The sequence below is a fragment of the Pantherophis guttatus genome, chromosome 7, assembly GCF_059756535.1.
Source record: "Pantherophis guttatus breed Tessera chromosome 7, ASM5975653v1, whole genome shotgun sequence".
NCBI classification, from domain to species: Eukaryota; Metazoa; Chordata; class Lepidosauria; order Squamata; family Colubridae; genus Pantherophis; species Pantherophis guttatus.
This window is the reverse complement of record NC_142069.1, coordinates 87,718,582-87,745,729: the sequence shown is the minus strand read 5'-3', so window position 1 is coordinate 87,745,729 and position 27,148 is coordinate 87,718,582. Positions and strand designations below refer to the sequence as shown.

Sequence of the window (27,148 nt, the reverse complement as noted above, 5' to 3'; positions counted from 1 at the left end):
AAATGAAATAGAATAAAAAAAATAAAAAATAAAATAAAACAAAGTAAAACAGAAAATAAAATAAAAAATAGAAAATAAAAATATAATATAATAAAAAATAAAATAAAAAAATATAAAAAGTATAATATACCGTATTTTTCAGAATATAAGACGCACCTTTTTTCCCCCTAAAAGAGGGTGAAAATTTAGGTGCGTCTTATAGACCAAATATGGGCGTTTTTGGCCTTCCGAACCTTCCGTGTGTCGCTTTTGCCCTTGCCGGCCCACAGAAGCACTCTGCAGATCAAAACCAGGCCCGTTTTTGGCAAAAACGGCCCGTTTTCGGCAAAAACGGGCGTTGCGGAGCACTGCAGAGTGCTTCTGGGGGCCTGGGAGGGCAAAAATGTGATGCATGGAGGGTTGGGAGCCCAAAAACAGGCCCAGTACTGCAGAGTGCTTCTCGGGGCCTGGAAGGGCGAAAATCTGACGGGAGGAAACCAAAAGCTATTTTTTTCTTGTTTTCCTCCTGTAAATTTAGGTGCGTCTTATAGTCCGAAAAATACGGTAATATAAATATATTAATATAACATAATATAATGAATAAAAAAGAAAATAAAATAAAAATAAAAAGGGGGGGGACCCTAAAGTCACACTACGAAGCTTTTTTTGAGGAAAAGGGGTATTTTAATGTTTTCCTCACATCAATGTACTTTGTTGGCAAAGGACTATTAATACTTCGGAAGTTTGGAATTAACTTTGTGTATTATATCCTAAAGAAACTAGGTGGCACTCTCTTATTAAATTAAAAGGACAGCATCTTGTGTTCCTGAAATGTTTATACTGTTAAAACCTGTGTTGTTTTGAAACACAACACCTCCAATATTGACTTCAGAATGGAAAGTATTCCAAAGAGGACAACAAAACCTTTGATGTTATTACTCAGTGGCCGGAGAGCCTTTGTAACATCTAACCTCGCTGGTTCTTCTGGTTACACAAGAAAACCTCAAGATATTTTGCTCCAAGTGAAGCTTAAATCACAACTCTTGGTTCCGTTGCAATGAAAAAAATGCATTATTTTTTATACTTTCCAGGGTGAAATTCCAGGAAATCTTCCATTTACCTACTACAGGTAGTCCTCGCCTTAAAGGTAAAGGTTCCCCCCCGCACCTATGTGCTAGTCGTTCCCGACTCTAGGGGGCGATGCTCATCTCCGTTTCAAAGCCGAAGAGCCAGCGCTGTCCGAAGACGTCTCCGTGGTCATGTGGCCGGCATGACTCAACGCCAAAGGCGCACGGAACGCTGTTCCCTTCCCACCAAAGGTGGTCCTTATTTTTCTACTTGCATTTTTTACGTGCTTTCGAACTGCTAGGTTGGCAGAAGCTGGGACAAGTAACGGGAACTCACCCTGTTACGCAGCACTAGGGATTTGAACCGCTGAACTGTCGACCTTTCGATCGACAAGCTCAGCATCTTAGCCAACAGGGAACTCACCCTGTTACGCGGCACTAGGGATTCAAACCGCTGAACTGCCGACCTTTCGATCGACAAGCTCAACATCTTAGTCACTGAGCCACTGCATCCTCGCCTTACAACAGTTCACTTAGTGGCGGAAATTACAACAGCACTGAGAAAAGTGACTTATAATGGTTTTTCACGATTTGCAGCCTCCCTATTATTCATGTGATCCAAATTCAGGTGCTTGGCAACTGACTCGTACTTATGACGGTTGTAGCGTCCAGGGGGGGTCATGTGATCCCCTTTTGCGCCCTTCAGACAAGCCAAGTCAATGGGGAAGCCTGCCTGATTCATGCAACAACCGGATTACTAATCTAACAACTGCACTTAATTGTCACCTAACAACTGTGACAATAAAGGTTGTAGGTTTGATGCATAATTTCTTTCTGATTTTTCAAAACAAATAAAAAATACAGTAGTGGCCAAAATTGTGGAAACCTTTTGGGAAAAGTGTATTTTCTAAAACTAGCTAATAACACCACTTTTTATTTATTTTATTTATTTATTATTTCTATTTCTATACCGCCCTTCTCCCGAAGGACTCAGGGCGGTGTACAGCCTATTTAAAAACACAGAAACAAAACAACAATTAAAATTTAAAATCATTAAATAATTAGGCTCCAATTAAAATCCCAGAAATTTAAAATACCCCAATTTAAAACGTTATGTTAATAGCCCGGCCTGGCGGAACAACAGGGTCTTCAGAGCGCAGCGAAACACCCGGAGGTCGGAGATCTTACGTATTTCCGGGGGCAGTTCATTCCACAGGGCTGGGGCTCCCACAGAGAAGGCCCTCCCCCTGGGTGTCGCCAGCCGACATAACTTGGCCGATGGCACCCTGAGGAGACCCTCTCTGTGGGAGCGGACTGGTCGGTGGGAGGCTATTGGTGGCAGAAGTCGGTCTCGAAGGTACCCGGGTCCTATGCCATGGAGCGCTTTAAAGGTGGTAACCAACACCTTGAATCGCACCCGGAAGGCCACTGGGAGCCAGTGCAGCTCGCGCAGGAGAGGTGTCACGTGGGCGCAACGAGTTGCACCCATAACCACCCGCGCGGCGGCATTCTGGACCAGTTGGAGCCTCCAAATGCTCTTCAAGGGGAGCCCCATGTAGAGAGCATTACAATAGTCCAACCGGGAGGTGACAAGGGCATGAGTGACCGTGCGCAAGGCGTCCCGATCCAGAAAGGGCTGCAACTGGCGAATCAGGCGAACCTGATAAAAGGCCCCCCTGGCCACGGCCGTCATGTGCTCTTCTAAAGACAGCCGTGCATCCAGGAGGACACCCAGATTGCGAGCCCTCTCTGTGGGGGGCAAAGATTCACCCCCAATAGTCAGCGATGGCACCTGCTGACTATATCGGGGCGCCGGAAGCCACAGCCACTCGGTCTTGGAGGGGTTGAGTCTGAGCCTGTTCCTCCCCATCCAGGCCCGCACGGCCTCCAGGCAGCGGGACATCACATCAAGGGCATCGTTGGGGTGGTCTGGAGTGGAGATGTACAGCTGCGTATCGTCAGCGTACAGATGACACTTCACCCCAAAACCACGGATGATCTCACCCAGCGGCTTCACATAAATGTTGAACAGGAGAGGCGAGAGGACCGACCCTTGCGGCACTCCCCATGCGAGATGCCTCGAGGTCGACCTCTGTCCTCCTGCCAACACAAACTGCGAGCGGTCGGAGAGGAAGGAGGAGAACCACCGCAAAACGGTGCCCCCTATTCCTAACCCCCTCAACCGCTGCAGCATGATACCATGGTCGATGGTATCAAAAGCCGCTGAGAGGTCTAATAGGACTAGGACAGAGGAGCAACCCCTGTCCCGAGCCCTCCAGAGATCATCCACCAACGCGACCAATGCCGTTTCTGTGCTGTACCCCTGCCCGACTGGTACGGGTCCAGATAGATAGCTTCATCCAGGTGCCGGGAAAGTTGTCGTGCCACCACGCTCTCAACAACCTTCGCCACAAAACGAAGGTTGGAGACTGGACGATAGTTGGCTAATTCAGCCGGGTCCAGGGAAGGCTTCTTGAGGAGGGGCCTCACTACCGCCTCTTTCAAGGCGGCAGGAAAGGCACCCTCACTCAAAGAAGCACTTATAATCCCCTGGAGCCAGCCTCGTATAACCTCCCGGGAGGCCAGCACCAACCAGGAGGGACACGGGTCCAATAAACACGTGGCGGCACTAGTCTTACCCAGGACCCTGTCCACATCCTCGGGAGCCACAGGATCAAACTCTTCCCAGATAACATTCTCAAGACCTGCCCCGGTCTCCTCCCGTGGACTCATCCAGTCGGAGTCCAAGCCATCCCGAATCCGAGCGACTTTATCATGCAGGAATTGCACAAAATCCTCAGCACGACCCTGCAAGGGATCTTCCCGCACTCCCCCCCGAAGAAGGGAGTGGGTCACCCTAAACAAGGTGGCTGGGCGGTTCTCTGCAGATGCGATAAGAGCGGAAAAGTGGTTAGACTTTGCCGCTTTTATCGCCACTAGGTAGGTCTTGATATAAGACCTCACCTGTGTCCGGTCGGAATCGGATTGACTAGTCCTCCAAATGCTCTCTAGGCGTCTTTTCTGACGCTTCATCTCTCTCAGCTCCTCAGAGAACCAAGGAGCTAATTGAGATTGGCATCGGGTCAGAGGCCGCAAAGGCACGACACGGTCCAAAGCTCCGGTGGCCGCCCTTTCCCAGGCGGCCACCAGCTCTTCAGTCGAGTCGTGTGTCAGGGTCTCAGGGAACGGCCCAAGCTCCGTCAGGAACCTTTCGGGATCCATCAGGCGCCTGGGACGGAACCATCTAGTTGGCTCCGTCTCCCTGCGGCGGGGGAAGGCGGTAGGAAAGTCTAGTTGGAGGAGCGAATGATCTGTCCATGACAAGGGTTTAATATCTAGGTCCCCTATACCAAGATCATTGAACCACTGACCAGAGACAAAAATCAGGTCCAGAGTGTGTCCCCCTATGTGAGTTGGGCCTTGAACTAACTGGGTCAGGTCCATGGCCGTCATGGAAGCCATGAACTCCCGAACCGCCTCTGACGCCTCACCCACGGATGGAAGGTTGAAATCCCCCATGACAATAAGTCTGGGGGTATCAACCGCCACCCCGGCAATGACGTCGAGTAGCTCGGGCAGGGTCGCTGCCACGTGGCAGGGAGCCAGGTACGTAGTCAGCAAACCCATCTGCACCCCACGGCCCCACTTCACACAAAGGGACTCACATCCGGCTATCTGAGGAACAGTGGTCTCCCTCGGACAAAGACTTTCCCTAATAATCACCGCCACTCCCCCACCCCTCCCCTGGGCCCTTGGCTGATGAAATGCACGGAAACCTGGCGGGCACATCTCAACGAGGGGGACCCCCCCTCCTGGCCCAACCAGGTCTCGGTAATGCCTGCCAGGTCTGCACCCCCCCTCCTTTTGGGGGGAGTAGTACCATAAAACGATATATCAATGGAAAGACTGATGGCTTTCCATTGGCTTAGGACCTGGTTATCTACAGGACCGCCTACTACCACCAATAGCCTCCCACCGGCCGGTACGCTCTCATAGAGAGGGGCTCCTCCGGGTGCCGTCGGCCAAACAATGTCGACTGGCGGCCCCTAGGGGGAGAGTCTTCTCTGTGGGGGCACCTACTATCTGGAACGAGCTCCCCCCGGAGATACGGAGGATCCCGGATCTGCGCACCTTCCGCACCTCTTAAAACCTTTTTATTCCACCAGGCCTAATCCTTTCCCTCTTTTTAATTATGCAAATTTTAATCAGTTTTTAAATGATTGGGGTGTTTTAATCTGTCTGGGCCAAATTGTTTAATTTGATTTTACTTTGTTTTTAAATTTTGTATCTATGTATTTTTACTGTTTGGCTGTTCACCGCCCTGAGTCCTTCGGGAGTAGGGCGGTATATAAATCAAATAAAGTAAGTAAGTAAAGTAAGATAATTTAATGAAGAATGTAATGCAATAACTTTTAGAAACAATTTGCTATTAGAAGAGCAGGTACAGTGTAAAGAAGAAAAGTGAAACACGTAGAAAAAACGAGATATACAAAAATGATCCCCATGTCAGTTAATACTTCGTTGGGTAACCTTTAGCATGAATTGCAGCCTTACAACGTCTTCCCATGGAGTGAACCAAGTATTTTAGTTCTGCAGCTGTTCTCATGTGAAACCAAGATTGAATGATGGCTTCTATTAACTGGGTTTTATTGCTGGGTCGCTTCTGACTAACAGGTTTCTTTAATCAGCTCCATAGATTTTCAATTGGGTGAAGGTCTGGGCTATTCCCAGGCCATTCCAGCAGCGGAATAGGATTATCTTGAAACTCTCCCCCAAAAGTGGTGTTATTAGCCAACAAACCTCAAAAATACACTTTTCCCAAAAGGTGTCCACAATTTTGGCCACTACTGTAGGTAATACTAAACCATTTATTGAAGTTAAAAGAATCAAAAGCAAAAAAACGAAAGCAGTCTCCGGTGCATTACAATGGCTCTTAAGTCATACACGAGTAAGATACGTCGAGTTGGCTGATTCACAACTGAAAAGACAAACATGAACTGTGAAAAAGGTATTAGAAGAGGAGCTGACCACTAATAAAAATGAAATTATATTGTTTTTTTACAGCACTCTAATACAGAACGTTCAACGGATGCAGCCTCTCATTTTACTGTAATGAAAATAAGCATTATTGCCACTTTAAAAATAGTAAGACTATTAACTCAGACCGTTAAAAAAGCTGATGGTGCAAATTACAAGTGTTTATTGCTGCTCTATGTTCAGCACGGCAAGGCAGGGGAACTGAATTCTTCTATAAATGCTTCCCTTGTGCTCAGCAACTCTTAAGTCTGGACATACTAGATAGCAAGCATATCTCCGCTTACACAGTTCTCTGCCTTCCAGCTATTGCATTACAAATATATTAAAGTATTTCTAACGGTGTTTGGTAGGCCAACTTTCAAAGCGAAGTACAAGACATTTCGCAAGTATTCGCAGGAAAAGGGATGGCAGAACCTAGGGACGGAGTTAAGAGAGGGATTAGCCTAGAATCTCTATGTGGTCACAAGCTGAATTACCGTATTTTTCAGAATATAAGACGCACCTTTTTCCCCCCTAAAAGGGGGTGAAAATTTAGGTGGGTCTTATACAACGAATGTAGCCCCGCCCGCCCACAGGCCCCCAACCTTTGGCCTCTGCCTCCCAACAGTTTACCTCCTTGTGGCAAGCAGCAAGAAGAAACAGGCCATTTCAGCTTCAGCACAGCCTAATTAGCACAAGTTGATCGTCTGTTGGATCGGCCTTCTGACTCTCAGCTGTTTTGCATGGGCCTCTGCTGCTTGCTGCAAGGAGGTAAATTGCTGGGAGCAGATTTTTTTTTTCCCTTGTGCTAATCAAGCTATGCTGAAAATGAAAATGAAAGTAAAGCAGGCTATTTGCTGTTTGCTGCAACGAGGCAAAATTGCTGGGAGGCAGAGGCAGATTTCTTTTTCTTGTTTTTATACCAAAAAAGGGAGGTGCGTCTTATAGTCTGGTGAGTCTTATACTCCGAAAAATATGGTAAGTCCAACCTCCCTTGAATTCCATTGACCCTTGTCTAATTCTAAGCAGGTGCTGCATTGTTATTTTAGAAGATTCCTGTGCGTAGGCTTTTAGCAATGAAGTTGTTTAATTGGAACTTCACAGGGGGATCTGGCCTTTTGCGCCTAACATATTTCAAACCACAATCTCAAGAAACAGAAAACTGAAAATAGAGCCATCTATCCATCTCTTGCTAACCAATATACTCTGAAATACTTCCTGCTTAAGTACCACCACTTCTGACAATTAAGGGCTCGGAAGAGAACATGGGCGAATTCTTTTGTATCTGGATCTTTACTATACAAAATACTATATATTACATTCTACTAAGTCACCTGTATTTATGGGTGCCCCTGTACAGGAGAAAAAAGGACTGCAGATTTCATTGTTCTAAAAGTATTATCATGTATCGTCTGGACTACTGAAACGCTCTCTACATGGGGCTCCCCTTGAGGTGCACTCGGAGGCTCCAACTGGCGCAGAGTGCGGCCGCGCAGGAGGTTATGGGAGCGACATGGAGTTCCCATGTAACACCTCTCCTGCGCGAGCTGCACTGGCTCCCGGTGGTCTTCTGAGTGCGCTTCAAGGTTCTGGTTATCACCTTTAAAGCGCTCCATGGCTTAGGACCTGGTTATCTATGGGACCGCCTGCTACCACCAATAGCCTCCCACCGGCCAGTACGCTCCCATAGAGAGGGGCTCCTCCGGGTGCCGTCGGCCAAACAATGTTGACTGGCGGCCCCTAGGGGGAGAGCCTTCTCTGTGGGGGCACCTACGATCTGGAACGAGCTCCCCCCGGAGATACAGAGGATCCCGGATCTGCACACCTTCCGTCGCGCGCTTAAGACTTTTTTATTTCATCAAGCTGGCATGGCCTAAATCTTTTGTAAATTTTAATTTGTTTTTAAATTATGGGGTATTTTAAATTCAGCCAAATTATTTAATTCATTTTTATTCTATTTTAAATTTTTGTATTTATGTGTTTTATCTTGTGGCTGTTCACCACCCTGAGTCCTTCGGGAGAAGGACGGTATAGAAATTTAATAAAATAAATAAATAAATAAATAAATGTATATACGCATATATTTAAAAATCTAGAGAGGGTACATAGCAAAGAATGTTCTTCCTATATGCTCAAAGTCCACGCCACTATCTGAAGGCAAGCCGTCCCACTCATTAATTGTTCTCACTATCAAGACATTTCTCTATATCTTAGATGAGTTCTCCCCTTGATTAGTTTCCATCCGTTGCTTCTTGTCCTGTCTTCAGGTGCTTTGGGCAATAGGTTGACCCCCTCTTCTTTATGGCAGCCCCTCAGATATTGGAACATTGCTATTATGTCACCCCAGTCCAGTGGTGGGATGCTGCCAGTTTAACAACTGGTTTGATGAGCGCGCGTTTTGCGTGCACGCGCGCCTAGGGTGCTTCTGCATAGCGCTGAAAATGGAACATTTAGAAGCTCAGCTGCTTACCTTCCAAGTCAGCAACGGTAAGTAGAACAATGAGGTGGAGGGGAATCAGCTGTGCTGCGTGATTGAGATGAGCTACAAAGCAGGAAATAAAGGACAGGAGAGAGCGGGGGCGGGGCCAACTGATTGTCGGAGCTACCGGTTCACCCGAACCGGTCTGAACTGGTCCAAACAGGCTGAATACCACCTCTGCCCCAGTCCTCTGAAACCATTCTTTGTATGTTTTGGCCTCTGGTTCCCTAAGAAAAATATCATTTTTTCCTACACATTTAATGGTTCATACTATTTGCCGTTTTCTTCTCTGTTTCATTAAAATATAGAGAGTTTCATTTCCACGATTGGCTGTGCTGACATTCTAATGCACTGTAATTCTGTCAAGTACCGTCAAGTGTGGGATTAAATTTTGTAAATATAATAACTAAATTATTCCACAGTGGTTCTGTAGTGCTTCTGGTAACGGTGAGATTGCTGCAAACAAGAGCTTGAACATCGGTTTGGTGGGGGGAACAGCTATGGGATAAGAGTATCATGCTTATCTCCTTGTTTCTTTGCAATTATTTAATTACAAAAATAATTACCAAAGCTCATTACAGAGAGAGGTCCAACCTAGAAGCGAGGAGAAATTTTCTTGACAGTGAGAACAATTAATCAATGGAATAAACTTGCCTCCTGAGATTGTGGGTGCTCCATCACTGGAGGTTTTCAAAAATAGATTGGACAACCATTTGACCCGGATGGTTTAAGGTTGCTTGCCTTGTCAGTGTATAAGAGTTCATGAATTCGAATAGACATGGCAACAAGTCAACCAATGGGGACTGTTTGGTGACTCAGATAGTTTGTAGCCTGGGCGTGGTTTAGCATAACTGTTCTGTATGTAAGACCTTGAGTGCACTGGCACTATCTTGTTTCTGTGATTATATTGATTCTGTATTTCTGGATTCTGAGTTCTGGTTCTGGCTTCTGCTGCATGGGTATTGTATACATGCATCATGCTTTACATTTACTGTATATAAAGAAGTTTCTTTTATACATGAATCCTGCTGAATGTGTGCTGGTTGGATTGCTGCAAACTCTAACATACCCTGACCAGGGGGTTGGATTAGAAGACCTCCGTGGTCCCATCCAGTTCTATCATTCTAATGCATTCCATTACATAAATAATAGCCTGCTTAGTCACTCGGGGAAGAGAATGGTAAAGGAGGGGTTCCCATATTTTTGTACTGTCCCCCTTCTCCATGATTCAGAAATATCTAGCTGAAGAAAGTGAAGCACTAATCTTTAGGGGGCCAGAGCAGGGGTGTCAAAAACTCAAGGCCCAGGGGTCACATCCAGCCGACACGGCCGTCCTGGAAACAGTGAAGGACCAACCTGCGGTGCCTCCGCCAGCAAAAATAGAGCGCACGGCCCTCCCGAGCTCTGTTTTCACTGGCAGAAGGTTGCAGGAGGCTGTCGCAGCTGAAAACAAAGCTTGGCAAAGCACTCGGGCCCCCAACAGCGCCCCCAACATGAGTGACATTGAGCTGGCCACACCCACCTTGGCCACACCCATGTCACCCCCCCCCCGAGGTCAAACACAACCCTGATGCAGCCCTCCATGAAATTGAGTTTGACACCCCTGGGCTAGAGGCTAAAACATATGAAGAATGGTGGTAGGAATTGGGTATGTCTAGTTCTGGTGAAACGAAGGACTGGGGTGACATGATAGCAATGTTCCAATATTTGAGGAGCTGTCACAAAAAAAAGGGGGGGTCGATCTATTGTCCAAAAGCACTAGAAGGCAAGACAAGAAGCAATGGATGGAAACTTATCAAGGAGAGATCCAACCTAGAAATTAGGACAACTTTCCTGAAAGTGGGAACAATTAACCAATGGAACGACTTCGTCTTCAGAACTTGTGGATGCTCCAACACTGGAAAAAAGTGTTTTTTAATCAGGGCAACCTGGTCTACCCAAATATGGGACGGAGCATACTGCTTCCGCTTTTGCCTTTCATCGCCAATCCAGGGGCCTTCGCAGACAAGTCGCTTTCGCGACAAATTACTGTGTTTCCCTGAAAATAAGACCCTGTCTTATATTTTTTTGAACCCCGAAATAAGAGCTTGGCCCTATTTTTGGGGAGGTCTTATTATTTTGGGGCACGTGGAGGAAACCAGAGGAAATGGTGGGGACCGGCTGCACATGTGTTTAAATATTTTCAGGGAGGACTTATTTTCAGGGGGGGCTTATTTTAGCGCATACACTCAAAAGCCTAATTGGGCTTATTATCAGGGGATGTCTTATTTTCGGGGAAACAGGGTAGTTTTGTGTTAAATTTATATTTTACCACCAAAGAAATAAAGGGAGACTAGTATAGATCTATTTCAAGCTATTTAGCTCTCGTCAAGCTAGCCATACGCTTTCTGGGATTCAAACTCGAGCTACTTACATATTAGGTAAATGTATTTACCTCTAAGCTACGGGCTCTCCTCCCTTTGTCGGCTCTACCAGGGGACAGATTAAGTGTTTTTGTTTTTTTTTATCAGGGCAACCTGGTCTATCCAAATATGCGACGGAACATACTGCTTCCACTTTCGCCTTTCAGGCCCAATCCAGGAGTTTTCGCAGGCCATTGCTTTTGCGACAAACTAGCTTTGTGTTAAATTTATATCGACAAAAGAAATAAAGGGATACTATTTACCGACAACACTGGACATTTTAAAGAAGAGACTGGACAAGCACTGGTCTGAAATGGTATAGGGCCGTGATGGCTTGGTGGGCGTGGTGTAGCTTGGTGGGCGTGGCAGGGGAAGGATACTGCAAAATCTCCATTCCCTCCCCACTCTTGGAGGAAGGATATTGCAAAATCTCCATTCCCACCCCACTCTGGGGCCAGCCAGAGGTGGTATTTGCCGGTTCTCCGAACTACTCAAAATTTCCACTACCGGTTCTCCAGAACCTGTCTGAACCTGCTAGATTTCACCCCTGGCGCATGCCCACTGGCTAGCTGGTCTTCGGGTTTCTGGTGCTCCGGCGCATATGTGCATTCCAGTTTGGGCACTCGGTGCTGAAAAGGTTCCTCATCACTGGTATAGGGTGTACTGCTTGAGCATGGGGTTGGACTAGAAGACCTCCGAGGTCCCTTCCAAGTTCATTAGTCTGTTACTTTCCCAGTGCTGTTTTATTTCAAGTGATGAGCAGAAGAGACATAATCATTAACTAACGAGGACGGGGGGGCGGAAATCTTGATGCCTCATCAGCGGAGCAAATATTGCGGTTTTCAGAGTTGATTAATTCATTAGAGGACTCAAGCCCGACCCATTTACCAGATGTTATTGTAAAGACGGTATCTTTCCCATTTTTTTTTTTTTAAAAAACCCAGCCTATTAAAGCACGCAGTTGGTTACCTCGGGTTTTTTTTATGTTTGTTTGTTTGTTCTTCACAGCTTAGAACGCGGCTGCGTTTTTAGGAGGCATAAAACTGGAAACGTTTGAAGTCCTTAAACAACCTCGCTTTTTTAACTTTTCAATTATCGTGAACTGCGTGATTTTAAGTTCATCGCTTTCTTTAAAAAAATAATAATTTTTTTTTAAAAAAGAAAAAAAGAACAAACTAACTCCCCGATGCCCTGGTGCGCAGATTGCTGTTCTTGTTGCTAAGATACGTTGGAAAGGGATTTTGTGAAAAAGTGTGGACCGTGATGAGCTCGGGAGCAAATTTTTCTGCTGCTCCACAATAGCTAGCCTCCACTTTCCTCACAGCTAAAAGCAAACCCTGTCAAAAAAAAAAAAAAATCCAAAAACATGTTTCGGAGAATTATTAAATTGGTTTATTCATATACGTCCGGCCATATTCTTTTTTTTTTTTATTGAAAAGTTTTACAAAGAAAAATCCCCCCTGTTCCCTCCCCACCACCCCCACACCCCTTCCCCCCCTCCCCTCCCCCACAGACTTCCCAGAGCAAAATACAGGGTATTTCTGTTTAACAATCATATGCTAAATTAACCTAACTATTCTTAAACTGCCAAATCCCCCCCGAAACCTTAACTCCACTATTGATAATACTTCTGAAGTTTAACATTCATTCATAAACTATTTGATATTTTCTTGTCTGATACTTATTTTGAATATAATCAATCCATCTTCTCCATTCCAATATGTATCTATGGACACTGAAAGTAGCGAATTTAGCGGAAATGGCGAAAATTTCAGCATATTTGAAGGATATGCTGAAATTTTCACAATTTCCGCTAAATTCACTACTTTCAGTGTCCATTCTTCAATAGTAGGCAAAGAATCCTTCTTCCAATATTGCGCTACCAACAGCCTAGCTGCTGATATTAAGTTCAAAATCAGTTTGAACTCTTAATACTGTACAATCCGTCATTATACCCAGTAAAAACAATTGAGGAGTAAATTTCAATCTTTTTTTCAGAATGTTCTGCATCACCCACCAAATTTTTATCCAAAATGCCTTGATTTTCTTACAAGTCCACCATATATGGTAATAAGTTGCATCATCAGATTCACATCTCCAACATTTAGCTTGTAAGTTTGGATATATACATTATAATTTTTTAGAATCTAAGTGCCATCTATAAAACATTTTGTAAAAATACGTCCGGCTATATTCTTATCGCTGTTAAATGTATACCTGAAAAAACAAAAAACTCTTGGCCATAGCTACAAATCAGATTAACAGAGTTAGAAGGGACTCTGGAGGTCTTCTAGTCCAACCCCGCTGGCTCAAGCAGGAAACCCTGTAACATTTCAGACAAATGATTGTCCAATATCCCCTTCAAAACTTCCAGTGTTGGAACATTCCCACCTTCTACTAGCTAAAACATTTTCAAATCTATTTCAGGTAATCCTTGACTTACAACAGTTCACTGAGTGACAAAAGTTCCAACAGCATTGAAAAAGGTAACTTATTACCATTTCTTCACCTCTTAATACTATCGTATTTCCCCGAAAATAAGACCCTGTCTTATATTTTTTTTTGAACCCTGAAATAAGCGCTTGGCCTTATTGCCATGCGCTCAAAAGCCCGATTGGGTTTATTATCAGGGAATGTCTTATTGGGGGGGGGGAACGGGACAGGGTATTGCCGCTAGAGATAAAATTGAAATGTAAAAAAGTGCGATGGGGTTTTTGAAATAATATGTTGTAAATGATGAAATAAATAAATTAATTGATGTTATAATAAGAAATCAGGAATTAAGGGTGGAAAGTGATATTGCTTATTTAGAAGAGATTAAGATAAGATCAGTGGTGGGTTCCTCCTGGTTCGGCGCAGTTCGGCCGAGCCGGTAGCGGTGACGATATGACATCACCGAACCGGTTCTCTTTGTTCGGGAGCTGGGCCCTCCTGCCCACCCCCACATTATTCTTACCTTTTATTTGGCCCTGCCCCCAATCTATTCGCTGCCTCCCAAATCCCAACTGATTGGCTAGAAGGAAAAAAACTGTTTAAACTCTTGCCGCAGGGTTTCAAAGGGCCGCCCTACAGCTGATCAGTGTTAAAAGGTAATGTGGTGGTAGACCAGGGCGCTCGAAAAACAAATGGATAGACCGGTGCCACCAAAAACAAATGGGTAGACCAGAACGCTCCAAGAACAAATGGGTAGACCAGTACAGCTCTGCAAGCAGTTAAAAGCCTGGTAGACCAGTACCTCTGCTAAATCCTAAAAAATTGTCACATGACCATCAAACTATGCCCACAAAGTAAGCCACACCCACAGAACCAGTAGTAAAAAAATTTAGAACCTCCCCCTCTCCCCGGATAAGATGTCGAAGTTCAATTAAGTTAAAGGGTTTCAGTGTAAAAATTGAATAAGATGAAGTACATTGTTTATAGCCAAAAAATGTGATGGGGGTTTGGAGAAATATATTTTATAAATGGAGAAATAAGATAATTAATTTAAGTAATGCTAAGAAATTAGAATTTGAAGGGCGGATGGTGATATTGTTGATATATTATGTATTAAGAAGAGATCAGATAAAAAAGTAGGGAAAAAGAACATCATGGCAGAAATATGAAATATGTAAATTGCATTTGGAAAAAACAAAAAAGATTGGAATAGATTATAAAAATCAATATATAACTATGTTATTAGTAGTATAAAATGTGACCCAGTCTGTTCATAAAATATGTATGTAAAAGAAAAATTTAATAAAACTTGCTCAAAAAAAAATACCATTGCCCCATCTTTCTGGCCATGTGATCAAAATTTAGATGCTTGGCAACTGACTCATATTTATGACGGGTGCAGTGTCCCGGGGGCATGTGATCCTCTTTTGCAACCTGGGGAACCCAGATTCACTTAACAACCTTGTTACTAATTTAGCACCTGCACTTAACAACTGTGGTGAGAAAGGTTGTAAAATTGGACAAAACTCGCTTCACAAATGTCTCATTTAGGTTTTGGGCTCAATTGCGGTCGTAAGTTGAAGACTACCTGTATTAAATAAAAGAATTACCGTTAATGTTCACCTGTACTTAGGTAGTGAGTGTTCAACTTATTTCACCCAGATACTCCATCTAAACCTTGATTTTAAACTAATTACAGGAAAAGTAACAGGTCCACTAACATCACTTTCTAAATTAAATTAAGTGGCTTAATCTACCTTTAAAATCGTTGCCTTAACTATTATCAATCTGGCTACAAAGTTCAAAGAAGTTTCAAAACTCATCTGACAATGTTCGATTTTATATCTTCTGTTGACTCAATGAACCTCTAGATCTAAAAACTTTAAAAATGTCATCATTTTCGGAAAAAACAGGCTGAAAAATATCCTCGAAAACAGGTCGAAAAATCCTCGAAAATGGGCTGATTTTTTTTTCGAAAAGAGGCCGAAAAAAGCCTTGCAAGTGAGCCAAAAAAAAGCCTCGAAAATGGGCTGAATTTTTTTTCGAAGAGGCCGAAAAAAGCTTCAAAATTGAGCCAAAAAAAAGCCTCAAAAACGGGCCAAAAAAACCTAAAAAATGGGCCCAAGAAAGCCCCCAAAACAGGCCAAAAAAGGTCTTGAAAACGGGCCAAAAAAAGCCTAAAAAATGGGCCCAAGAAAGCCCCCAAAACAGGCCGAAAAAAGCCCCCAAAATGGGCCAAAAAAAGCCTTGAAAATGGACAGAAAAAAGCCCCGAAAAAAGGGAGGCCAAAAACTTTTATTGTTTTCCTCTTCTAAAATTTAGGTGTGTCTTACAGTCCGAAAAATACGGTATATATTCAAGGTATGCTGAAAAGATCACATTTGCATTTTGCCCATAAACTGAAAAACTGTATTTTTATTTTTAAAAAGTCCAAATCAATAATGTACTTTAAAAAAATAAACTAACTGCAAATAGATGGATCATTATTAAAGTCATATAATCGCTGCTTAATATAGGGAAAGGTACCAAACAGAGTGTATTTGTTTTAAAGATATATATATATATATTAAAAAAAAAGAATATAAATTTTTGAGTTTAATGCCAAAGTGATTCAAGTTTCCTCAGCTAAGATCTGAGCCCAAGTCTTCTCTGGAGCTCAGGTGGGCCTCCGAAAAGTCATTTTTTTCTCCTGAAAGAGTTCAATCCATCTATTTATATCTATTTACGATATAAGTAGTCCTTGGTTAATGACGGTAAAGGCAGGAATTCTGTTGCTAAGGGACATGTTCCTAAAGCTTAACGTCATGCTAACACTGTCAGACTCCCAGAATTACTTCTTTTTATTAACAGATTTGCAATCTTAGCCTGTCCTTCCCATCAGGACAGGTTGAACCTCTTCAGAAAAAATCATCACAGGAACTCTATAACTTAACAACCAAGGACCCTTTGCATATCCAACATCCTTAGATGCTGGAATTACTTAATCATCATCTATTTACTCCAACTGAGATATCCGAGCCATAGTTCAGCGTACAGGTAGTTCTCAACTTATAAACCATTCGCTTAGTGACCCAAAGTTACAATGGCACAGAAAAATAAGTGTGTTCTGACCCAACACGACAAACCCTCAGTATTTAAATCAATGATTCCTTTATTAGGAGCGCCAGCAGCCCCGGCAAAAAAAAAAATTCTCTCTCAACACAGGCTAACAAGGCCGTCCGGCAGGGAGATGAATAGTTGTCTGCCACATCTACTCATCTCTGCCCCCTGCCTTTTATCCTCAAATCTAGGGTGGGGCTTCGCTAGCAGCAGTAGCTCTTCTGTCCCGAGGACCAGCCCATAGATTTCCACTGCTCTCCTCTCCTCTGCCTTCTGTGCATCAGCGCGTCAGGCACTGGACCCAGCTGTTCCTCCTCTTCCTCATCAGCCACCTCCAGACCTGGGGGCTGTTGACTCTCCATCTGAGGGGTGACAGACGGCCCAGGCTCTGACTCTGTCTCTCTCTCTGCCAGCTCCATTCCTTCTTCCGCCTCAGAGCTCTCAAGTTGCCTTGATGCTGACCCCAACTACCACACCTCCTCCTCATCTGATTTGGCCGCTTGAAGGACCGGTGGCCGACAGGCCATAACAAAGTGACTTATGACCATTTTTCACATCTTATGACCATTATAGCATCCTCGTGCTCATGGGATCAAAATTTGGATGATTGGCCAACTGCCTCGTATTTATGACTTGTAATTCAGCAGCCTACATAGTCTATGCTTTCTCCTGGAATAAATATTTTTTTTTAAAAAAAAATCTCATTTTAAAATCTAGATCCAAGTTCTAAATTTTCATGAGAAAACTGCCCAAAATTTCTCCTGATAAGCAGGCTAGTTGTTAAGTGAGCTCTGCCCAGTGGTGGGTTTTGACCGGTGTTACCACCGGTTCGCTTCATGCAAACCATGCTGTTGTGGCCCGTCAGCGGCCTGTGCAGATTGTAGCTGATTCCGACAACGAGGAGGCTGGTGTGGTGCTGTGCCAGCAGCCTATGCAGCTGACACTCGAGTCGGACAGTGAGGAGGCTGGAGAAGATGTGGTGCCGGAGGAAGGGATTCAGCCAGGGCCTTCAGAACCTCCAGAAGCTCCCTTAAGTGAAGAGGACGAAGAGGAGGAGCCTCTTCTCAATGCACGAGCGCGCAGAGCTGCCAAAAGGCAGGAGTGGCTCCTCAGGAGGAGGTCCCCTCGAGAGTAAGGCTTGGGGCTAATTGGCCACTCCCTTAGCCTATTTAAGAAGGAACGCCACTTTCAGCAAGCTGTAGGGAACAACTTTAGTTCACTCTCCTTCATGTCTGGATTCTCTGCAAAATTGTTTCTGGGCTTTCTGCCAACTCTAGTAAGATTGTGATTACCTTATCTTAGAATTCTGGTAGGCTGTTAAAACAGTTTATTAACAGCCTTTGGTTGATAAAGACTAAGTTAGTTGAGTAAAATAAGCTTTGTATAGAGTTTGTGTGTGCTGCGTTCTTTGAGGTCCGTAGCTGAGGCAGAACACGTGCGCTTTCCACGCATTTCTGCTGCCGTGCCTTTCAGCTGGGCTAAAAATGACTGATTATAAGGTATGTATAACGCAGGGGCAGGCGGGAGGGCCAAGCTAACCGTCAGAGAGAACCGGTTCGCTCTCACCTCACCATCTCCGCTACCGGCTCACCCCCGAACTGGGGAGAACCAGTAGCAACCCACCACTGGCTTTGCCCCATTTTACAACCTTTCTTGCCATCTCTGTTAAATGAATCACTGCAGTTGTTCAGTTAGTTACAGGGGCGGGCAAATGTGGCCCTTTTACAACCTGTGGACTTCAACTCCCAGAATTCCTGAGACAGCTTGTTAGTAACACGGTTGTGAAGTGAATCCAGCTTCCCCCATGAACTTTGCTCCTCAGAAGGTCTCAAAAGGGGATTGCGTGACCTCGGGATCCCGTAACCGTCCTGAGTCGCTTGCCAAGTGTCTGAATTTTGATCGCGTGACCATGGGGATGCTGCAATGGTCGTTAAATGTGAAAAAATGGTCGCAAGTGCTTTTTTTTTTTTTTAGTACCGTTGTAACTTCGAACGGCCGCTAAACAAACTGTTGTAAGTCAAGGACCAACTGTATTAGATCAGGGTGGACAGCCTGCTGCTTTCAAAACTTAGGTTTTAAAAAGCTTTCTGCAAGCAATTCAGAAATATGAAAGGCACCTTCCTTCCTTCAGCCGATAGTCAGGAAAGAGGGAAGGCAGGAGAGGGAGGGAGGGAGGGAGGGAGGGAAGGAAAGGAGGAGAAGACAGGACAAAGGGACTGTCAAAGGAAACAAATCTATTTTTGAGCTGTGCAAATTGCTCCAATCTCAAGAAAGGACTTGAAACAAAACGCACTGGCTTTGTTCCAAGTTTCACACAGAACGCAGGGACACACTCTTAAAGCAGCCATTGTTCCAAACGCTCCGTACGTCTTAAGCCCTATGTTGCCTCATTATTTTATACATCTTGGTTGGAGTGGTTTTAAAAGAATGTATTTTCCAGAAGAACTAGTAAATTAGCAAGAGTCAGGGAGCAGCAGAATAACAGGATTGGGAGGGACCTTGGAGGTCTTCTAGTCCAACCCCTGCTTAGGCAGGAGACCGTATACCAGTGATGGCTAACCTCTTTTTTTCTTGGGTGCCAAAAGTGTGTGTGCGCACTATTGCGTATGCTATTGCGAGCACATGCATGCCCACACCCATAATGCAATGCCCCTCCTGCATGCCATGCCCCTGCACATGTGTGCGTGACCCCCGCACATGCGCACGCGACCCCCCGCTCCCCTTCCCCCTATGCATGCACATGCAACCCACCCTTTTGGCCTCACATCCCAAAAGAGCATGGGGGGGGGAAGCCTCGCCTCCCAAAATGGCTGGGAGTGGGAAAAAGCCTCGCCTCCCAAAACAGCGCTGGGAGGGGAATCTCCGGAGATCTGGGAAGGCATGGGAAACAGAAAGTGAAGAGAAAGGTAGGACCCCCCCCCTCCCGCTTGCAGGGCAGAGACCTGAAAATCAGCTGGCCGGAGGGAAGCGCGCACACATGCGCAGTGGAGCTGAGCTGGGCAACGGCTCGCGTGCCCGCAGAGAGGGCTCCGTATGCCACCTGTGGCACATATGCCATAGGTTTGCCATCACAGCCCTATACCATTTCAGGTAAATGGTTGTCCGGCCTCTTCTTAAAAACCTCCAGTGTTGGAGAACCCAAAAATATCTGGAGGAAAGTCATTCCACTGATAAATTGTTCTCACTGTCAGGAAATTTCTCCATAGTTCCTTAGTCACAAATGCCACATTTGATGACTTGATCTCTGAAGTTGTTATGTTAACTGTAGTTTTCTCTCTCTCTCTCTCTCTCTCTCTCCCTCCCTCCCTCCCTCTCTCTCTCTGCTGTATGTATGTATGTTCCAGCATAACTCTGGAATGCCTCAAGCAATTTCAACCAAACTTGGTACACAGATGACTTACCCTCTGGAAACAAATACCCGGGGGGGGGGGGGTGAGGAGAGGGAACACCTCTAGGGGTGTGTGTATGTATGTTCCAGCATAACTCTGGGACGCCTTGAGCAATTTCAGGAATGCCAGGTTATCAGCTAGTTGCATATAAAAACCAGCAGATTCTGATAATTCCTGCTGCATTCACGTCAATCATAGATATCACTTGATAAAGCTTCAGTTTCCAACTCCTAAACCTGCATGGTTTTACATATAAAGTATAGAATATAGAATAACAGAGTTGGAAGGGACCTTGGAGGTCTTCTAGTCCAACCCCCTGCTCGAGCAGGAAACCCTACGCCATTTCAGACAAGTGGATGTCCAGTCTCTTCAAAACCTCCAGTGATACATCCACAACTTTTGAAGGAGAGTTGATTAATTGCTCTCCCTGTCAGGAAATTTATCCGGAACATAATTATGTGTGTTAAAATTTGCCAGCATTATATTGCCATATTTTAGCTCATTACCGAATCTCTTTTTCTAATGAAAGTTCAAAATGTCTGCTTATGGTACATTACAAATTAGGGGCTTTTTTTTTTAACCTTTAAAGCAGATACATGCCGTGGGGGGGGGGGGGATGGTCATTTTTACTATTTTAATTAGCTGTCCTCTTTCTAAGACTGTACGTGGATATCAATATTTTCTTACTTCTTTTCCTTTTGCAAATGTTACAAATGTTAAGGCCAGTAGGGAAAACAGAATCCTGTTGTCATAGCAACGGAAGATAAATACGAGGAAGCCATAGCACCTTTGAAGCAAAATGTGAAGAAAACTATTTTACCCAGGAATCTGTAAAATCATGTATTATTACTGCCGACTGAATTTGTTTTGCTAGCACATCAAAGTCCTTTTATAGCAATTATTTGCTCTTGTAAAAAAAAAAAAGGCGAATATATAAACCTCAAGATTGCTTTTTTTCAAAAGGCAACTGGCTTTTTTCTTGTGTTTTTCCTTGAAGACGTTTCACTTCTCATCCAAGAAGCTTCTTCAGTTCTGATTTCTGACAGAACCTCTGATAGAACTGAAGAAGCTTCTTGGGTGAGAAGCGAAATGTCTTCAAGGAAAAACAAAGGAAGTCCAGCTGCCGTTTGAAAAAAAAAACAATTTTGGGACAACCATGACCTGGAAGATTGAGCATCTCCGTAGACATATCTATCAGGTTTGCCTGAGTCGCCAGTTGCAGCCCTTTCTGGATCGCAACGCCTTGCGCACGGTCACTCACGCCCTTGTCACCTCCCGACTGGACTACTGTAATGTTTTCTACATGGGACTCCCCTTGAAAAGAACCCGGAGGCTCCAACTGGTCCAGAATGCGGCCGCACAGGTGGTTATGGGCGCAACTCGTTGTGCCCACGTGACACCCCTCCTGCGCGAGCTGCACTGGCTCCCAGTGGTCTTCCGGGTGCGATTCAAGGTGTTAGTTACAAACCTTTAAAGCGCTCCATGGTATTGGACCTGGGTACCTTCGAGACCGTCTTCTGCCACCAGTAGCCTCCCACCAGCCAGTCAGCTCCCACAGAGAGGGTCTCCTCAGGGTACCATCGGCCAAATTATGTCAGCTGGCGACACCCAGGGGGAGGGCCTTCTCTGTGGGAGCCCCTGCCCTTTGGAATGAACTGCCCCCAGAAATGCGTAAGATCTCCGACCTCCATGTATTTCGCTGTGCCCTCAAAACCTTATTGTTCCGCCAGGCCGGGCTATCAATGTAAAGATTTTAATTGGTTTTAAATGTGGGATTTTAAATTTGGGGGTTTTATAATTGAGCCAATTATTTAATAATTTTAATAATTTTTAAATTTTGTTTGTCTTTGTGCTTTGAATCAGGCTGTATACCGCCCTGAGTCCTTCGGGAGAAGGGCCGTATAGAAATAAAACAACAACAACAACTATTATTATTATTATTATTATTATTATTATTATTATTATTATTATTATTATTATTATTATGTGCTTTATGAGTTGTTGTTTTTTTAAAGTGTGGTATTGCGGGTAACTGTATAGTTTAGACATAGCTACAGATTATAAAAAGATTCTGAACAGTCTTCAGATTTAAATAATCCAGTTGGACTTTTGACAAAAAACACCTTTGGGACAACCCAATGACCTGGATAACTGAGACTCTCCACAAATATTTGAATATATGACAAGATCCAAAAGAGAATGGAACCACACCAGTGGTGGGCTCCTCCGGGTTTGGCCCGGTTCGGCCGAGCCGGTAGCGGTGACGATATGATGTCACCGAACCGGTTCTGCCCCCCACCCCACCCCACCAGTACCTCTGCTAAATCCTAAACAATTGTCACATGATCAAGCTACGCCCACAAAATAAGCCACGCCCACAGAACCAGTAGTAAAAAAAATTAGAACCCACCCCTGAACCACACCGCAACAATGACAAGTCGACAACGACAGGCACATGCCGAAAGAAATAAAAACCACCATCGAAACACAATTGAGAGACATCGATTGAGCAGGGGAGGTTGGACTAGTCCCTTCCAATTCTGCCCTTCTATGATTCTATATGAACATTATCTAATTATTCACTAATACCCGATCTCCAAATACAGCCTCTAATTTTAAAAGCTACATCTTGATGGCAGAAGTTTTTCCAAGGTGAATTGCAAAGTGGCAAATGCTACCACACAGATTTATGTCGCCGGTAATTTAATGTTCACCGGTAGACATAAATTGCAAGCAAAAAAGTACACAGAGCTTTGAGAATTTTGAATTCCTAAAGAATGCTCTGTTGCTACTCAGGCGTTATTCCTCATCTGGGTACTGTCAACTCTGCAGCTGTTCTAAGATTTATGCACTTGAGCTGTTTTACATACCTAGAGTAACAGAAGAACTCTGCAAGCAAGAACAATGATTTGATTACTGAGAAAAAGGTGAGCACGGATGCTAAAAACTGATATATAATTTGCATGAATATGGACATGCAGTGAATCCTAATTTTAAATAAACGACATGGCTGCCTGGCTGGCTGAATTTTGGCCTTAAATGTAATACTTTTAAGAATTTTTTAAATTTAAATTGTGATATTTGTGTTATGTTTTACCTGGCTGTACACCGCCCCGAGTCCCTCGGGAGAGGGGCGGTATAGAAATAAAATTATCCTTATCCTCATCCTTGGTCATTTGCATTCTTTTGGTTTGAAAGAAGGGTCCAAGAGGCCATCTGTGTCCAAATTGAACAGCCCACTCTCAACAGAAGGGGAAGGATACGACATCGCCTATCTCCAATCTACAACACAATCCTTTCAGCAGTTCCAAAAAGGCTCCACACTCCACTACTCAGGTGAACCTGAGGACACAGACAAACCTCCAAGTGGCCTCAATGACTCTCTAAAAGGACGCAAATGACCAGCTGTCTGCAAGGAACACAAATCCTTCCGTTCATTTCATTTCATTTCATTTATTAAATTTATTTAATAAATTTAATAAAGTTCCCCACCATCCAGTCAGAGCTGAAGAAGCTTCTTGGATGAGAAGCGAAACGTCTTCAAAGAAAAACCAGAAAGTCCAGTAGCCACTTGAAAAAGCACCTTTGGGACAACTGTGATCTGGATAATTGAGAATCCCCACAGACTTTAAGGTATGCACTTTGAGGTGAAATGCTCCCGGTTCGGACCGGATCGCCCGATCCGGTAGCAATGGAGGCGGGTGGTTCGGAAAACCGGTAGCAAAAATCCCTCCCCACCCCCATGCCCAGCTGAGCCGTGCGATCATCAGAGGCTTTTTATTTTATTTTTAAAAGCATTTTTTCTACAACCCCTTCGGCCAAAAAAATGCTTTTAAAAGTAAAAAAAGAAAAGCCTCTGCCGATCAGGCAAGTCAGCTGGGATCGTCAGAGGCTTTAAAGAAAAAGAAAAGCCTCTGCCAATCAGGCAAGTCAGCTAGGATCGTCAGAGGCTTTTAAAAGCCATGTTAGGAGCCTTTGATGGGGGAACCGGACTTCCGGTCGGCTCCAGAATTGAACAGGGGCTTCTAATTAGGACCTTTGTGGCTCTTTGAGTGTTTAAGGTTGCCGATCCCTGGTCTGGGTGGACCTCAAGGACTCTCTAAAAAGATGCAAATGACCAGCTGTCCACAAGGAGTATAAATCCTTCCGTTCCCCATCCTCCAGTCAGTGGCAGGCGTGAAGATCCAATGCAAAAGATGGCTTCCAGATAGAGCTAAAGAAGCTTCTTGGATGAGAAGCGAAACGTCTTTAAAGAAAAATCAGAAAATCCAGTTGCTTCTTGGGAAAAAAAAGCACCTCCACAGACATTTAAGAAAAAAAATCATTTTTTAAGGCAAATTAAGCCGGCGCAATTCCACTTAAAATTTTGTGCCAAAGCAAGTTATTAAAATTCTCGTGTCGTAAGTCACGGCCTGTGGCTAACGAATATGCAAAAAGGACGATAAAAATTCAGCCTACCTGACCCAACTTCCTTTTCTTCCTCGTCAATGTTATTCTTGATGCTGTCGTATTCGTCGTCTATCGTTTGATTGCCCCGCATCCGTGAGAGGATTCGCCGTGCTTTTTGAGTCTGTCCTTTCTGAATAAGCCAGCGGGGGCTTTCGGGAAGAAAAAGGAAACCGACGAATTGTATGACAGCTGGAATTGCTGAGAGACCCAGCATATACCTGCAGGGAGAGACATAAAATTACAGATGTTTTTAAATAGGGGCTTATTAACGTTCTCTTCCTAGAATAGCGGTGTCAAACTCAAGGCCCGTGGGCCGAATTTGGCCCACGATATGGTCAAATCCAGCCCGTAGGGCCATCCGGGTCTACCCAATGCGAAGATGAAACGTGTCAGCAGTTTGGGGAGTGGCGTCAAGCTGGCCACGCCCACCCAGTCGGCCACGCCCGCCCAGTCAGTCACGCATACACCCCCCCAAAATCAACCACAGCCCTGATGCGGCCCTCAATGAAATTGAGTTTAATACCCCTATCCTAGAAGAACAGCAAGAGTTTAGTTTTGGATATTTTTTCAAGGGAGTCCCTATGGGTACTGTTTCCCCGAAAATAGGACCCAACCGGAAAATAAGTCCTAGCATGATTTTTCAAGATGCTCGTAATATAAGTCCTATCCCCAAAATAAGCTCCAGTTAAGATTGTCAGCCAGATGTGTGCATTTAGTACCGTATTTTCCCAAAAAAATAAGGTCTAACCAGAAAATAAGCCCTAATGTGTCTTTTGGAGCAAAAATTAATATAAGAACCGGTCTTATTTTCGGGAAAACACAGTAGATCTCGACTTACGACCACAACCGAACCCAAAACTTCTGTGGTTAAGCGAGACGGTTGTTAAAGTGAATTTTGCCCCATTTTACGACATACAGGTGCTGTAAACAAAACTCATTTCGGGAGTGTGACTTGGCTCTATCTACAATGAAAAGGAGGGTTGTGATTTCATTTTAAAATTAATATATATACCAACCTCCATCCGCCCTTGGGAAGATAGCTGAAGGCGCCATCTATAACACTGGCAAAGAACTGCCCACCTGTGATGAAAAGTGTATTTATAGTCACTAAACGGCCTCTCAGGTGAGGTGGGGCCACTTCTGCTATGTAGACAGGGACCGTCATCGAAGCAATGCCTGCAAGAGATAAACCATAATAATTAAAATTATTATCAACTATTTAATTTGTAAAAATTAAAATGAAATTTACCATATTTTTCAGAGTATAAGACGTTCCAGAGTATAAGACGCACATTAGGTTTTGGGGAGAAAAACAAGAAAAAAAAATCCGCCTCTGCCTCCCAGCATCCATCAGTATTCATCTGGCCAGCATCCTTGCGGCTAACAGCCTGGTCAGCTTCAGCACGTTATCACAGCCTGATTCAGCATGAAGAGCTGATTGGCGATTGGATCGGCCTCTCGGAATACCGTCAACAGCTGTTCCAGGCTCCGAGGATCACCATAGCCCATTGCCACCTCCACGCATCGCATTTTTGGCCTCTGCGTGTCGCGTTTTTGGCCTCCGCGTGTCACATTTTCGGCCTCCACACGCTCCATTTTAGACCCATTCCAGGCTGTCAGGATTGCCACAGCAAATCGCCGCTGATCACTGCCTCCGCGCATCGCGTTTTTGGCCTCTGCGCGTCATGTTTTTGGCCCGTTCCATGTGGCGGGGGGGGATCACCTCCAATCCCCGCTGCCTGGAACCGGCCGAAAACGTGACACGTGGAGGTGGTGATGTGCTGTGGTGATCCCCGCAGCCTGGAGCGGGTCTAAAACAGGATGTGCGGAGGCCGAAAACACGATGCGCGGAGGCCAAAAATGGCTGAATGGTGGCGGCCGGTGGGTGGGCGGGGCTTCAGCAACATTCTCTGTATAAGACGCACAGACATTTCCACCCACTTTTTTTGGGTGGGGGGAGTGCATCTTATACTCTGAAAAATACGATAAATTCAAAATCTAAAATCACAGACACAGAACCTTGGCATGATCGCAGGAAGTTGGGGAGGCATGTTGAAACGGTAATACAGGTAGTCCTCGACTTACAACAGTTCATTTAGTGACCGTTCAAAGTTGCAACGGCACTGGAAAATGTGACTTATGACTGTTTTTCACAGTTACAACCTTTGCAACATCCCCAGGATCATGGGATCAGAATTCAGACGCTTGGCAACTGGTTCATATTTATGACCATTGCTGTGTCCCAAGATCATGTTATCCCCTTTTGCGACCTTCTGACAAGCAAAGTGAATGGGGAAGCCAGATTCACTTAACAACCAGGTTACTCACTTATCAGCTGCAGTAATTCACTTAACAACGGTGGCAAGAAAAGCCGTCAAATGGGACAAAACCCACTTAACAGACACCTTGCTTCACAACAGAAATGTTGGGCTCAATTGAGGTCGTAAGTCGAGGACGTACTTTAGAAAAGCATTAAAATTCTATGCCTGTTAATTTCAACCTGGTGCGTACAGTTCTAAATATTCATTTCTGCCTGGGAAGGTAAACATTTCATGTTTTGAATCATATACAATTTTAATCATCTTTTGATGATGAAAAACCAATTTTGAGTATGCTAAGCTGCTGGAGAAGAAAGAAGAAGAGGAAGAAGAAGAGGAAGAGGAGGAAGAGGAAAAACCAAGATCTTTTAGTTCCTCACTGCCAACTCTGAATTAAATGGACAAAATTAAAAATGTGTGTGACTGACACCTGTCCAAGCATCATCAATTAGATAGTTAAACTACGTTAAGTACACAGGATGCATCTATCACCAGAATATGTAATTAATCTTAAGTA

At 44.4% G+C, this 27,148-nt stretch overlaps 1 protein-coding gene across 1 annotated transcript in view; it reads right to left on the bottom strand.

Annotated features, from left to right (window-relative positions):
* SLC2A13 (solute carrier family 2 member 13) overlaps positions 1 to 27,148 on the bottom strand; it is a 100,249-nt gene that overhangs the window by 46,835 nt on the left and 26,266 nt on the right. Inside the window, exons 2-3 of the mRNA XM_034419076.2 lie at positions 25,330 to 25,489; positions 24,323 to 24,531 (exon numbers count right to left, since the gene is read on the bottom strand). Of these exons, the coding sequence (XP_034274967.1) occupies positions 24,323 to 24,531; positions 25,330 to 25,489 (369 nt within the window). The remainder of the gene's footprint in view (positions 1 to 24,322; positions 24,532 to 25,329; positions 25,490 to 27,148) is intronic.